General features: G+C 49.1%; 1 protein-coding gene across 2 annotated transcripts; it reads left to right on the top strand.

The window, feature by feature from the left end:
- ATXN1L (ataxin 1 like) lies at positions 1-10,771 on the top strand. 2 transcript variants are annotated; one of them, XM_069497867.1, is made up of 3 exons: positions 1-62; positions 2,001-2,062; positions 3,300-10,771. In XM_069497867.1, the coding sequence occupies exon 3, from the start codon at positions 3,417-3,419 to the stop codon at positions 5,484-5,486; it is 2,070 nt and encodes a 689-aa protein (XP_069353968.1). In that variant the 5' UTR covers positions 1-62; positions 2,001-2,062; positions 3,300-3,416; the 3' UTR covers positions 5,487-10,771. The 2 variants fall into 2 exon arrangements, with proteins under 2 accessions (XP_069353968.1, XP_069353969.1); XM_069497868.1 differs by having other exon boundaries at positions 3,297-10,771.
- The last annotated feature ends 1,912 nt before the right edge of the window (positions 10,772-12,683 follow it).

Raw genomic sequence — 12,683 nt, 5'->3', positions numbered from 1 at the left:
CCGCGGTTGCCGCGGCTCCGGGACGAGCGGGAGGAGCCCGGGAAGCGCTGTGAAATGGGCCGGTGAGTGTTTTCGGGAGTGGTGGCCGCTAGGCTGGCCTTACTGAGGCCAGGCAGGCCGGGGCTGGTATCTCCGGAGGAAGTGGCCCCCAGGAGCCAGTTGCCCCGCCGGGCCGGGGCCCGGGAACCGCGGACAGAGGGAGCGAAAGGGGCCGAGCCTAGACCCTCGCGCGCTTCTTTCTGGCCCGGCCGGGGAGGCAGCTTCAGGTCCTGGCGCCCCCGCGGCTGTGTCCTAGCGGGCCAGGGTGTCTGAGGCTCCGGGGCGGGAAGGGACCCCCAAACAAGGAAGCGTCGCTTGCAGGGCCTCGCCCCTTCCCTCTTGGTGAAGGATCGGCTTCCCACTCTCTAAACGCAGAATTCTCAATTTTGGACCCTACCCTTTTTGGAGCAAGGATTGCAGGATCATGGGAAGCCATAACCCCTAGTCTCTAACAAGCTTCTCCCTTTCTGTCGGGCGCACCTCCCGCTTTCAGCAAATTCAGATCTCCGGCTGGGTTCAATCTCTTGATTCCGACCCAAGCGTAATGAGAAGCTTCGTTCCAGGCTCTGCTGGCAGCGTTGGCAGCTCTCCGGAACAGCCCGTTAGCTCAGTAGGGGTTATAAGCTGCGTCTTCCCCTTGAGAAATCCTCATTGAGCTTCTCCAGAGGCCGAGGTTTCAGATTCTGAAATGTGTTTTGCGTTGTGGCAACCTAGTGCACAGGCTTGGTTCTTTGTTGTACTTCCCGCAGACCTTTTGCCTCTTTCAGCGCTTTTATTAGCCTGTTTGCTAACTCCTCCGTGAGCTAGAGGCAAGTTTTCTTTAATGTTTTAGTTACCAAGAGCAAGGATCATTCTGGAATTGGAGATGTGACCCCAATTTCTGTTGGGAATGAAGGAGAAAGCTAACTGCTTTTCAGTTACTGAAACTGCTGGCAGAGAACAGATGCATGATTTGTGCCCACACTGTATTTTGTGTTTGTGGAATTAGGAATTTGTCTTTCCACACTGTGTTTTCCTATCTTTCCACCTTTTGTGTATACCTGCATCTTGCCAATCTTAAGACATAAATGTTGCCTTCAGTTTGGGTAGAGGTTTGCAGTGTTTTGTAGGACTTGGACAGGACAGTCGGTAGTTTCTCAGAGTACTCATCGGTACTACTTTCTGTGTTTTCAGAGGTTAAGTCTCCGCTCTTCAGTGCTTGACGTTTCTGACAAGTGTAGATTCAGATATGGATAGTTTGGCGGTAGTTTTGTTTACCCAGTGATAACTACCTGAGGCCCAAGGTGATATTTTAAGTTTCTTTCACATCTGACACAGCACTTCATATAAAGTTGTCACTCAGAAAATTTTACACACACAGGAGATCTTTTTTTTTTTACCCTGAAAATCTGTTAATAAGTCTTCCCCTTGAGTGACTCCCCCTTGGGCGACTCCCCCTTGACCTCTTTTTCTGCCCCAGAAACATAAATAATCGTTCTTTTTCATCTAGTGCCACTTTTTTCATTTCAATAACCTCCACATCTGTGTTTTCATGGGCCCTGAATAAAGGTGAAATCCATGGAGTTGATTTTTCCTGCTTCCCATTGTTCACATGGAAACAATGTTAAGTCCTCCATTTTTATTTGTGCATGCCACTGAAATTTGGATTGGAAATGAATTCAACCTTTGGAGAATAGGCATGGGTAGAGAATGAAGAGTATGATATTAAGGAAAAACAATGAAATTTGACACATGGACTTTTTTTTTCCCAAGGATGTCTTCTTAACATATTAGAGCTTAAGAAATGGCTTTTTCTCTCTTCAACTGCCTAGGCACTCTGGATAAATATTCTGTTACCTCTGGAGAAGAGGATGCAGCGAGGACTCATGGGCTTTAATGCTTTGGAATTGCTTTTCATGATGACCCTGGGGAGAATCAGAGATCAGCCTCCTGCTTACTCCATTCCTATTTCTGTCTCCTAGGCTCCCAAGTCAGCCGGGAGGACACTTACTACAGCTGCTCAGAAGCACCACGGGAAGCTCAGGTAATACAGGGACTTGAGAGTCCTTACTGTAGAAAAATATCTGGGATGTGACAGTGGAAAGACAGAACAGAATGTAATGTCATAGAAAGGTCTTTTCAGATCCAAAGAACTGGAGCCTGATTGGAAGAAGTAGGTGACAGAGTTCATGTGCGTTGAAGTATTCAGACCAAAAAGTTGCTCTATAACAGCGGACAGAAGCATTTGTGAAAGGTGACAATAAAAGAAAGGAGAGAGAACTTTCTTACGCATCATACAAACATAGACATAAACAGGCGTATTTAGAGGAATGGAACCAGAATTTTATGAAGTTGTGCCTAGAGAAGACCTATAATGGAAAAGGAGCCGTTGGCAAAAGAAAGGACAAAGAAGAAAAGAAAGGAATGAATAAAGAAGGCACATTGAAGGCGGTCAGTGAGAAGAAAAAAAGTCTTGAGAGACTAGGGAGTAGGAATTCTGCATGAGATCGGAAGAGTTTTGTGGCTCTTTGGGGAGGAGGAGAAACAAGTTGTAGAGCAAACTAGTATAATTGCTCTCACTATAGGGCCGAAGTTGGAATGTAGTACATTTCATGGAGCAAAGAAGATGGCAGTTTTCATAACATGTTTAAGGAGCAAAGTTTTTTTAAAAAGCACAAGCAGACCTCAGGACTTACTGACATCTCATTCCTTGAGGTGCTGGTGACATGAGGCAAAGGAGGATGAGAGTTTAGCTAGGCTTGGGGTGGGAGGGATGGGAGTAGGTGAGATCATAACCCAAATTAGGCTAGGGAAAGGAAGCAAGGATGAGGTCATATGTTCAGGGAAAGAAGATGGCACATTAGTATATCTCAGCAAAAGGAAAATCTTAAAAAGAACCAGCAGCAAAGACCATGTGTTCAAAGCCTCCTTAGAGGAGAAGGCTGAGAACAGTCAAGCTGCACATGAGGCATGGCTAATTGTGAAGTTCTTCGGCTCTCTGGGGTTATGGATCCCACGGGGTATTTATGCATGATTGAATGCTTGTCCTCACAGTGCTTTGTGGTTTCCCCGACTGTTTGTGTCATGTCCTAGGTGGATGAGTGGGAGTGGAGTGGAGTGGGGTGGGTAATCTCCTTGACTGCCCCTTTCTCATACCTCCTTTTTTCCAGCAGTCCGTCCCCTTTGTTATATTTTCCTCCATGGGCACAGTTCTTGCTCTTTCCTTTGACTTGGTTCATCTGTAGGTTACTTTTCTTTGCCTCTGATTTGTTCCCTAGCAGATGTGGGTGCCCCAGCCAGCAGCAGAGAGGGGTGCAGGGAAGCCACAGAGAAGCCCCTTCTGATGCCCCAAGGAGCAAGCCGACCCATTCCAGGCTCCAGGAACACCACAAAGCAATATGAAACCTGTTCATGAGAGGAGTCAGGAATGCCTTCCACCAAAGAAACGAGACCTCCCCGTGACCAGCGAGGATATGGGGAGAACTACCGGCTGCTCCACTAACCACACACCCTCCAGTGATGCTTCTGAATGGTCCCGAGGGGTCGTGGTGGCCGGGCAGAGCCAGGCAGGAGCCAGAGTCAGCCTGGGGGGTGACGGAGCTGAGGCCATCACCGGTCTCACGGTGGACCAGTATGGCATGCTGTATAAGGTGGCTGTGCCACCTGCCACCTTCTCACCAACTGGCCTCCCATCTGTGGTGAACATGAGCCCCTTGCCCCCCACATTTAATGTAGCGTCTTCACTGATTCAACACCCAGGAATCCATTATCCCCCAATCCACTATGCTCAGCTCCCGTCCACCTCGCTACAGTTTATTGGGTCTCCTTACAGCCTTCCTTACGCTGTGCCACCTAATTTCCTACCGAGTCCCCTCCTTTCTCCTTCTGCCAACCTTGCCACATCTCACCTTCCACACTTTGTGCCATATGCCTCCCTCCTGGCAGAAGGAGCCACTCCTCCCCCACAGGCTTCATCCCCGGCCCACTCATTTAACAAAGCCCCCTCAGCCACCTCCCCGCCCGGGCAGTTGCCACATCACTCGAGCACTCAGCCACTGGACCTCGCTCCAGGCCGGATGCCCATTTATTATCAGATGTCCAGGCTACCTGCTGGTTATACCTTGCATGAAACCCCGCCAGCAGGTTCCAGCCCAGTTCTTATCCCTCAGGAGGGCCAGTCTGCTCTGGAAGCAGCTGCTGCCAATGGAGGACAGAGACAGCGAGAGCGAAATATAGTGAGACGGGAAAGCGAAGCCCTTGACTCCCCCAGCAGCAAGGGTGAAGGCCAGGGACTGGTGCCAGTTGTAGAATGTGTGGTGGACGGACAGTTGTTTTCAGGTTCTCAGACTCCACGGGTAGAGGTGGCGGCGCCGGCACACCGAGGGACCCCAGACACTGACCTTGAGGTCCAGCGGGTGGTTGGCGCTTTAGCTTCTCAGGACTATCGTGTGGTGGCAGCTCAGAGGAAGGATGAACCCAGCCCCCTCAACCTATCCCATCATACCCCTGACCATCAGGGTGAGGGGCGAGGGTCAGCCAGGAACCCTGCAGAGCTGGCAGAAAAAAATCAGGCCCGTGGGTTCTACCCTCAGTCCCATCAGGAACCAGTGAAACATAGACCTTTACCCAAAGCAGTGGTTGTAGCCAATGGCAACCTGGTGCCCACTGGAACTGACCCAGGCCTTCTGCCCATGGGCTCGGAGATCCTGGTAGCATCAAGTCTGGACATGCAGGCCAGAGCCACCTTCCCAGACAAGGAGCCATCGCCACCCCCCATTACCTCCTCCCACTTGCCCTCCCATTTCATGAAAGGCGCCATCATCCAGCTGGCTACCGGGGAGCTGAAGCGGGTGGAGGACCTCCAGACCCAGGATTTTGTGCGCAGTGCCGAAGTGAGCGGGGGGCTGAAGATTGACTCTAGCACGGTCGTGGACATTCAGGAGAGCCAATGGCCTGGATTTGTCATGCTGCATTTCGTGGTTGGTGAGCAGCAGAGCAAAGTGAGCATCGAGGTGCCCCCTGAGCATCCCTTCTTTGTGTATGGCCAGGGTTGGTCCTCCTGCAGCCCTGGGCGGACTGCACAACTCTTCTCTCTGCCCTGCCATCGGCTACAGGTGGGAGATGTCTGCATCTCTATCAGTTTACAGAGCTTGAACAGTAACTCAGTTTCTCAGGCCAGCTGTGCTCCCCCAGGCCAGCTGGGTCACCCCCGAGAAAGACCTGAGAGGACAGTCTTGGGACCCAGAGAGCTATGTGACAGTGAGGGGAAGAGCCAGCCGGCAGGAGAGGGCTCCCACATGGTAGAGCCCTCCCAGCCTGAGCCCGGTGCTCAGGCCTGCTGGCCAGCCCTGAACTTCCAAAGATACAGCATGCAAGGGGAGGAGGCACGGGCTGCGCTGCTCCGTCCCTCTTTCATTCCACAGGAGGTAAAGCTGTCCATCGAAGGGCGTTCCAATGCGGGAAAATGAACCTCTTCCCCAGACCAAGACTGGGCTTCACCCCAGAGCTGAGCCTCACTGTGAGCAGGCAGAGGATTTGCACACGCCGAGCAGGGAATGGCTCTCTTGGCAGTGAGATTTGGGGGGACAAGGGAGGCATGAAGTAAGCCTCCCAGGGCAGGATCTGTTGCTCATGACTCCGTGGCATCCTTTCGGCACAGCCCCAGAGGGTGCTGTGCTGGGGAGCAGCAGGCCTGGGCCAGGGAAGGAAGGGGGTGCACGCAGGATAAGAAACATTCCAAAATCAGGGCCTCCCTGTTCTTTCCTCCCCATCCCTAGCTCCTGCGAGGGGAAGTCCAGGCTTTTGGGAGCAGGTGGCAGAGGGAGGGAGTATAGAAAGAGCCAAAAATGATGATCCACAGCTTATAGTAGCAGTTAAACTGTCAGAAGGTTTTTTTCTTTCCTTTTTTGTGTGGAAGGGCAGGAGGCCCCAAGGTTGGAAATAAGAGGGTTCCCACCCAGAACCTTTCTTGTGAGAGATGTGCACTTTAAAAGGGTGACTTTGTTACAGATGTCTGTGGCTGGGTTTGTGGGAGGAGCACTCACCTAAGGACTCTGCTTGATCCTCTGCGTCACAGCCCTTCCCCACCTCTCCTCACCATTCCTGCTACAAGGCTTCAGTAGCTGGGGGCAGGAGAGAGAGAAGCCCCTCCAGGGTTCAGACTGAAGTACCGCCTTGCTGGGGACCCAGTCAGGGGACTCTGGGAGAAAGACCTGATAGCCAGGCTGACTGAGTTCTAGGCAGGGCTCTGGAAAGGTAGCTGACCTCACAAAGCTCCTCCAACTCGGCATGCCAGACCTGCTTTGAAATTTCACTGAATCTTTAGTTGGTAATGGTGACTTTTGCAGAACCAGTGGACCCTTTTCCCTAGGCACCCATACCCCGCCTTTGTCTGTCTATGTTGTGCCTAAGTGCCTGCGCTGCCCCCACCCTACTGCTGCCCTAACCTCCCTGCATGGTGTCTCGACCTGGGCCTCATTTGTAGCTGCACTGCCTTTCCTCTTCTGCAAAATTGGTTTTGTCCACTCTGACCAAGAACTCGAGTTTTTTGGTATGTAGCGGTCTCTCTGGTTTCCCCTTCAGCTGTAGTCTCTATTTTTAAAAACTCAATCATGTCCCCTCCTCTTCCACTGCCAAACAGTTTGGTGGAGAAACAAGAAGGGAACCGTGCCCTTGGCCGGGGCACATGCACATGGCTGGGCAGTGCCCATCCTGGCATTTTTACACAGCCTCTCCCAGCATTCTGGCATCTCCAAGCCGTCCCCTCCTACTGCCAGCTCTAAGAGGACAGTCTTGATAACATTTCAATACCTGAAGTGGATTTCACCCTGTGGTGGCATATTCCTCTGCCAAGAGTATTTCCAATCTTAGTTGCATTTACCCCCCTATGTCTCAAGCCCACGTTTTTTTCTTCACAACTTTCAGCATCAGCTCAGACTGTGGGGTTCCACTGGGTATTGGGAATTAGGCTCCCCCACCAGCTTTCAGGTGGGTGAGTGTTTTTTTTTTTTTGTTTTTTTGGGGGTCTTTAGACTCTTGAAGGCAACTCAGGGTATTGTCCACCCAGCTCTCTGGTTAGGCTTCTCCCAGGCTATGATCCTGGCATTTCCTTTATGGATGTACTTGGACTGGCCGGGGGCCGGCCTGTCGTCAGGAGTCCAAACCTCTGACGTCTGATCTCTGCTCTGTCAAAGACTTGAGGCAAGTCTCGTGACCTCTCGCTCTTTCACTTCCTCCCCAGCTGCCAAATGGGGTAAATAATCTTACCTACCTCCTGAGGGGAGGGGAAGTTCTGAGAATGGAGTCATTCTTAGTGTTCAGGTGCTAAAGGTTGTTCTCTTGGGGGGACAGAGTGACTGAAACTGGCTTGTTTGCTACAAGCCCTATAATCCGTGGTTTCATTTCCTGAAAGCATTTACCTGGTCACTCAGCTTTTCGGGGGCGAGTCGGGGTGTCCATCCAAAGGAAGCTGCTGACCTGACTGTAAGTACTTCATTCTCCGGGTCATGTCAGAACCAAACACCAACCTTGTACTGCATTTGGGATCATGTCCTTTCCCTTCTCTGTCCCCCATTATCTCTGAATGCTGCTTTCTCTGGCTTGTTTCCTACAGCGGGGGCCTGTGGGGTTGAGTCTTGAGGAATCCCCTCAGATGACAGCCTTGGGAGAAGGCGTCATCTCTGGCTGTTTCCTGAGCACCTCATTCCTCGGGCTTATTGTTTGCACGGGTTTCTCGCAAGCGTCCTTCCTCATAGGAAGTCTCATCAATGAATATGGTGACATGCACACAGTAGATGCTCAGGAAGCATCCACAAGGACACCAACTGAGCTTCCTCCTTATGGGAGCAAAGCTGTATCTAGTCAGATACCAGCCAAGTAGGTTAAATCAAATCATCCTCCACTTGGGCTAGTTGTGACTTTCCAGCCAGGTATCTCCTGCTGAATCCCGGAAAGAGAGATTCTTGAGGAACTTGGCAAGTTGGGCCCTGACCTTTCTGCTGCTGTTCTGTGTCTTGCTGGTAAAGCAGTACCAGCAGCTCCCATGATATCGTGCCATGCATATGTAACATATTAATACTTGATTTTGCTGAGTTGCAAAGGTATCTTTCATAAAGTATGGTCCCCCAGGAAAAGAAGGCCTGTGCTTGAAATCTTGGTCAGAGCTGTGGCATTCCGCTTGCCTTTTCCCTCTGGTTCAGTCTTTTCTTCCAGGCATGAGAAATAAGAGTAACCTGTGGTGTGTCCATTCTTCCTTATAGGAATTTCCTAAGTTTGCAAGAGACTTGAGAGTGGTTTTAAGAGAGTGATCATTTTAGTAGGGAAGTTGTCAGCTTTTTGGGAATGGGCAGCTGATGAAGGCCAGAGCCAGTCCTTTGTCAGTGGTAGGACATTCCCGGAGCTTCAGGCTAGAAAGGAGGACTGCTCACTCTCTGGCACTATACAGAAATGTCCATACCAATTTGGGAGAAGGGGAACCCAGTAAAGGATGGGTAACAACCTAAGTCTTGAGTCATCATTCCTTTCAAGATTATAGTACATGCGGGAGGGGGTGGCATGGGGGAACCAGCTCTGGGAATTAAGAGCTGAGTGTTTGTACCCGAGGGGAGTGGCCCCAGCAGATCTGGACTGACCCTTCCATACTCTTGGTCCCAGTTAGTCATAACACCAAGGACTTTGCTCTGTGCTGCTTTGCCACTGCTGCTGTCTGCTCAGTGTCCTGCCCGCTATCCTCTGGAGCTCCCAGTCCTTTCATGTCTTTGACCATGTAGATTCAGTCCAGGCATCGTGCTCTTTCTCACCTGTGTTGTACCAGTGTTATTTTATGGCAAAGTCATATTGAGTAGGGACGGTATGAAATGCTGCTGGTGGGCTGGCAAATCCAAAGGGATATGGCTTCAGTGCTTCAGGAGCCCTTTGGCTCCAAATGTCTGAGTGTCTTGAGGGAGAAACAAGTAGGTCCTATTACTGGGTGTTCTCTGTAGTATTAACTTCTTTCCTTTATGGTATCTTGTATCCTGTTTTAAAAACTGAGTGAGGGGGAACCACATTAGGGCCTGTGCCACATCCCAGCAAGGTACATCTAGTTCCAGTTACATGGACTCTGGGGTTGGGAGAGGGTTTGGAGTTTGGCTGAAATAGCTGCTCAAGTGGGGTTTAATTTTATTTCTACCAGTGGGCGTCATAGGTGATTTAGGGGGAAGCACAGGATGGTAGTGTGATTTAAACCTGCAGCAGCAGGCATATGGAAGAGTGGAGTGTTCACACTGGAGATGAAGGTGGACATGCGTTGACCAGGAAAGGGCCTGGGCCCACTGGAGTAAAGATAACCTGATGAATTGGCCATGGGAGATTTGGTCACAGTCTTATAAACAAAGTAAATAGGACAGAGGCCAAGTTTTAGGGAGACGTCTTGGCCTCCCAGGGCTAAGTTTACTAAACCACACTGAAGCTACAGTACCTTGCAGATGGGAAAAAGCGTACACTACAGTTGAAGAGCTGAACCTTACTAGGTTAGATGTTGATCAGTAACCTGTTAGCCCTTGGCTGGGAAGCCTTCACCCTCCAGCTTCCCTGGGGTAGGGAAGGTCTCCCACATTATGCAATAATAAAATAAGCATCTGGGTCTTAGCAGCCGTCAGTTGCTCTTTCAACTCTAGGATCCATCTTGGGACCAGAAGGCTGGTCTGGGCCTAGGATGACCCTGGCCCTTGAGATGCTGGAGTTGGCTGCACTCTCTCCTTACCTGCAGACTATGCACAGTGCCTGGGGCGGAAGGAGGAGAGGCGTTGCGGTTTGCCCTGCTGCCTCCCCAGCAGGAACAGTAGTCATAAATGCACTTTTCACACTAAAGTTTTCTTTATTAGTTCTCCTGTTAAGCCTAGATCCCTCCCTGGTAGATTGCAAACTCACGTCTGTGTGATCCCAAAGCCACTCCACTGCAGATGCCCGCAGTGAAGATGGCCTCAAATTGGGTTCCTGTCTGCAGTGTGTGTGGCAGCAGCCCATGTGCCTTTACCCATCGTCAAACTTGCAAGCATTTATTTCTGTCTTTATGACTGTCACAGGGACTGAGGTTCTTCAGAGAGAGAGAGAGCTGATGACACAGTGGTTTTACACCCACCCCCTTGGACAGGGAGTTTGCACGTATTTGTGAGCTGTGAGTGGTTAGCACGTTGCTGGTATTGCTGAAGGCAGGGTTGATCCCTCACTCGCTTGATACTTGCATTCAAGAGAATCTAGATTGTGTTGGGGAGGAGACTGTACTCATGGCTAACGTGAAGTCCCCCAACAACCTTCCTAGTCACACAGGATCCCTGTAGCCAAAACAGTATATGTTCCAGCTGCAGAGAGCAGACTGCTCTCAGCTTGCACAGCACCTTAGGAGAGGGAAGAATATATGGATAGGGAATGGGGTGGAGAAAGAAGGATGGGAATGTTGTCATCCGGGCGGCTTTAGGGTCCTACAGAGTGGAGAAGGATGGCACTGGGGAGGTCTGGATGGATCTGATTTGTGTAGGAGTTCCCTGTAGATAAATTACTGATCCCCCAACTACTATCCCCAGTATGTAATGGCTGAATTAATATGTAATCAACTGCATTGTATCTAAAGCCTTAGAACTAGTCAGGTGCTCCCCCACCCAACACCATTTCTTACCCTCTAATCCTACCTGATCTTTAACAAAGCATTAATAATTCTAAGGATAATCTCTATTTTGTTGTGCTTTTTTGTAACTGTTTTAAATAAATCAATTTGTACTGTATATTTGTACTTTTGTGAGATCCTTTTTGCTGTTTTACCATTTTAAGTCTCTGTACTTGGCTACACACAGATTGTATTTTTATTGTTAATGCTCTTCTTATGGATACCTGCATTTAACTTGTGGACTATGTAAACACAATATCTATCAATATCTATATATCTATATATCTATCTATATAAACTACTAGCTTTTCCTTTTGGTGTTTGCGCCTTCTTCCTATCCCAGCCTTAGGTGGTGGCCATTGGGTGGGGGATAGAAACCCTTCGTGGGAGCATTTACAATGGAGCACAAATGGTACCCATCTTTGCGTGGTGAGCTTGGGGCAGATGGCGTGAGCTTGTCCTGAAGCATGGGCTCTCATCTGTTGGTATGGATTTCAGAGACCCAGAAGTCTACCTGTAGACTTAGACGCTAGCAGAATCAATTACAAGGATGTGTAGGTGTCTTCACTGCTGGCCTTTCCCCTACTTCTTTTCTTTATTCAGGAACACTGCCAGAAATGGCTGGAATAAGTCAGCCCCAATCAGAGCTATTGCCTACTAGTGAGAAAGCTTGCCACTAGTAAGTGGCATTTATGGAACATTTATTATATGCCACAAACTGTCCCAAGTGGCTTACATATATGAACAATCATTTGTTAGTAGTGGTGTTTCCATTTTGTGGATGGGGAAGCCAAGACAAAAGTTAAGTAACTTGCTCAGAGTTACACAGCTAGTAAGTGGTAGTACAATTTTGAACCTAGATATCCAACTCCTGAGTTTGTATGAACTCAGAATTTGTTGTGAAAATTAAATGAGATAATCTACGTAGGGTGCTCAGAATAATCTTTAGCACATAGTGAGTGCTCACCCATTTTGAAGCATCCCAGATGGAACTTCAGTATGGATCTTTGTGGGAGAAAAGCATTTGGATTAAGTACTTTCTTTTAGATGTATTTTTTAGAACAAATATTTCAGCATGCCTGGTAAGAATTAACCCCAGTTTGGGAGTCAGTTGACAGGATTAAACAGCACTGGACCTGCGGAGGTCAGAGAGGAGTCCAGGTTTCCCTGGAAGAGGTCCACATTCCTGGCATAGTTATTTTTCTGGCTACAATTTAACTAGGGCACTTCCTTCTGGACCTCAAGATCTATAATTATCTAAACTGTACATAACCTTTGGTGCAGGCTAGGAGAGTTCTGTGCTTGCTCTGTACCATCACAGAAACTTTTTAGAAATGACCACAGCTCTTGTCTCCTCCATGGTTTGGCAGCCACACAAAGTGTCGGAGTAATCATTTTGCTCTGGCCTTCACCACGACTGACACGAGCTCTTTCATCACCTTAGTACTGCAGTTTCCTCAGTGGGTTTTATTATCCTACCTTGGCTCTGGGGAATAAATGAAAACATGGATTATCTCTTCTTTCAAACATGAGTTCCTTGGTGCTATGGACCTTAATGTTGCAACCATTGCTATGAACATAATGCTAGGTGCAGCTGACTTTTATTTGAGATAGAATTTTAAATGTTCAACAAACAGTATTGCCGGGAAAAGTCACCTGCACCTATTTCAAATTGCTGCATACTCTTTAGAAAATGCCAGTTATGAGGAAAGGCCTCTACTACTTCTGAGTTGGGAAAAGGCAAGCTAGGTTTAAATAGCCCTTGGGACGGTGGCGATCTCCATTAGGGTTGTGGGAATGGATCCTCACAAAGTCAGCGTCAGTTCTTCCTTCAATGTCACTTATTCCTCATCAACTTGTAAAGGCCCAAATAAGGGACCTCTCCTTGGACAGCCTAAGTTGAGGAGCACCCTCCCTCAGAAAAGGGCAAACACCAGAAGTCACTGCCTGAAAACTCATACCCGGGTCTCTCCTAGATCACGTCACTTGCTCGAATGAAACTGAGAGAAAAGCAGGAAAGGGC

Source organism: Eulemur rufifrons, chromosome 23 (genome assembly GCF_041146395.1).
Source record: "Eulemur rufifrons isolate Redbay chromosome 23, OSU_ERuf_1, whole genome shotgun sequence".
Taxonomy (NCBI): Eukaryota; Metazoa; Chordata; class Mammalia; order Primates; family Lemuridae; genus Eulemur; species Eulemur rufifrons.
The sequence above is the reverse complement of the archived record's forward strand: the minus strand, read 5'-3'. Positions and strand labels throughout refer to the sequence as shown.

Bases quoted from the DNA above. Each gene is read 5' to 3' on its own strand.
- ATXN1L (XM_069497867.1), top strand. From the start codon at position 3,417: ATGAAACCTGTTCATGAGAGGAGTCAGGAATGCCTTCCACCAAAGAAA.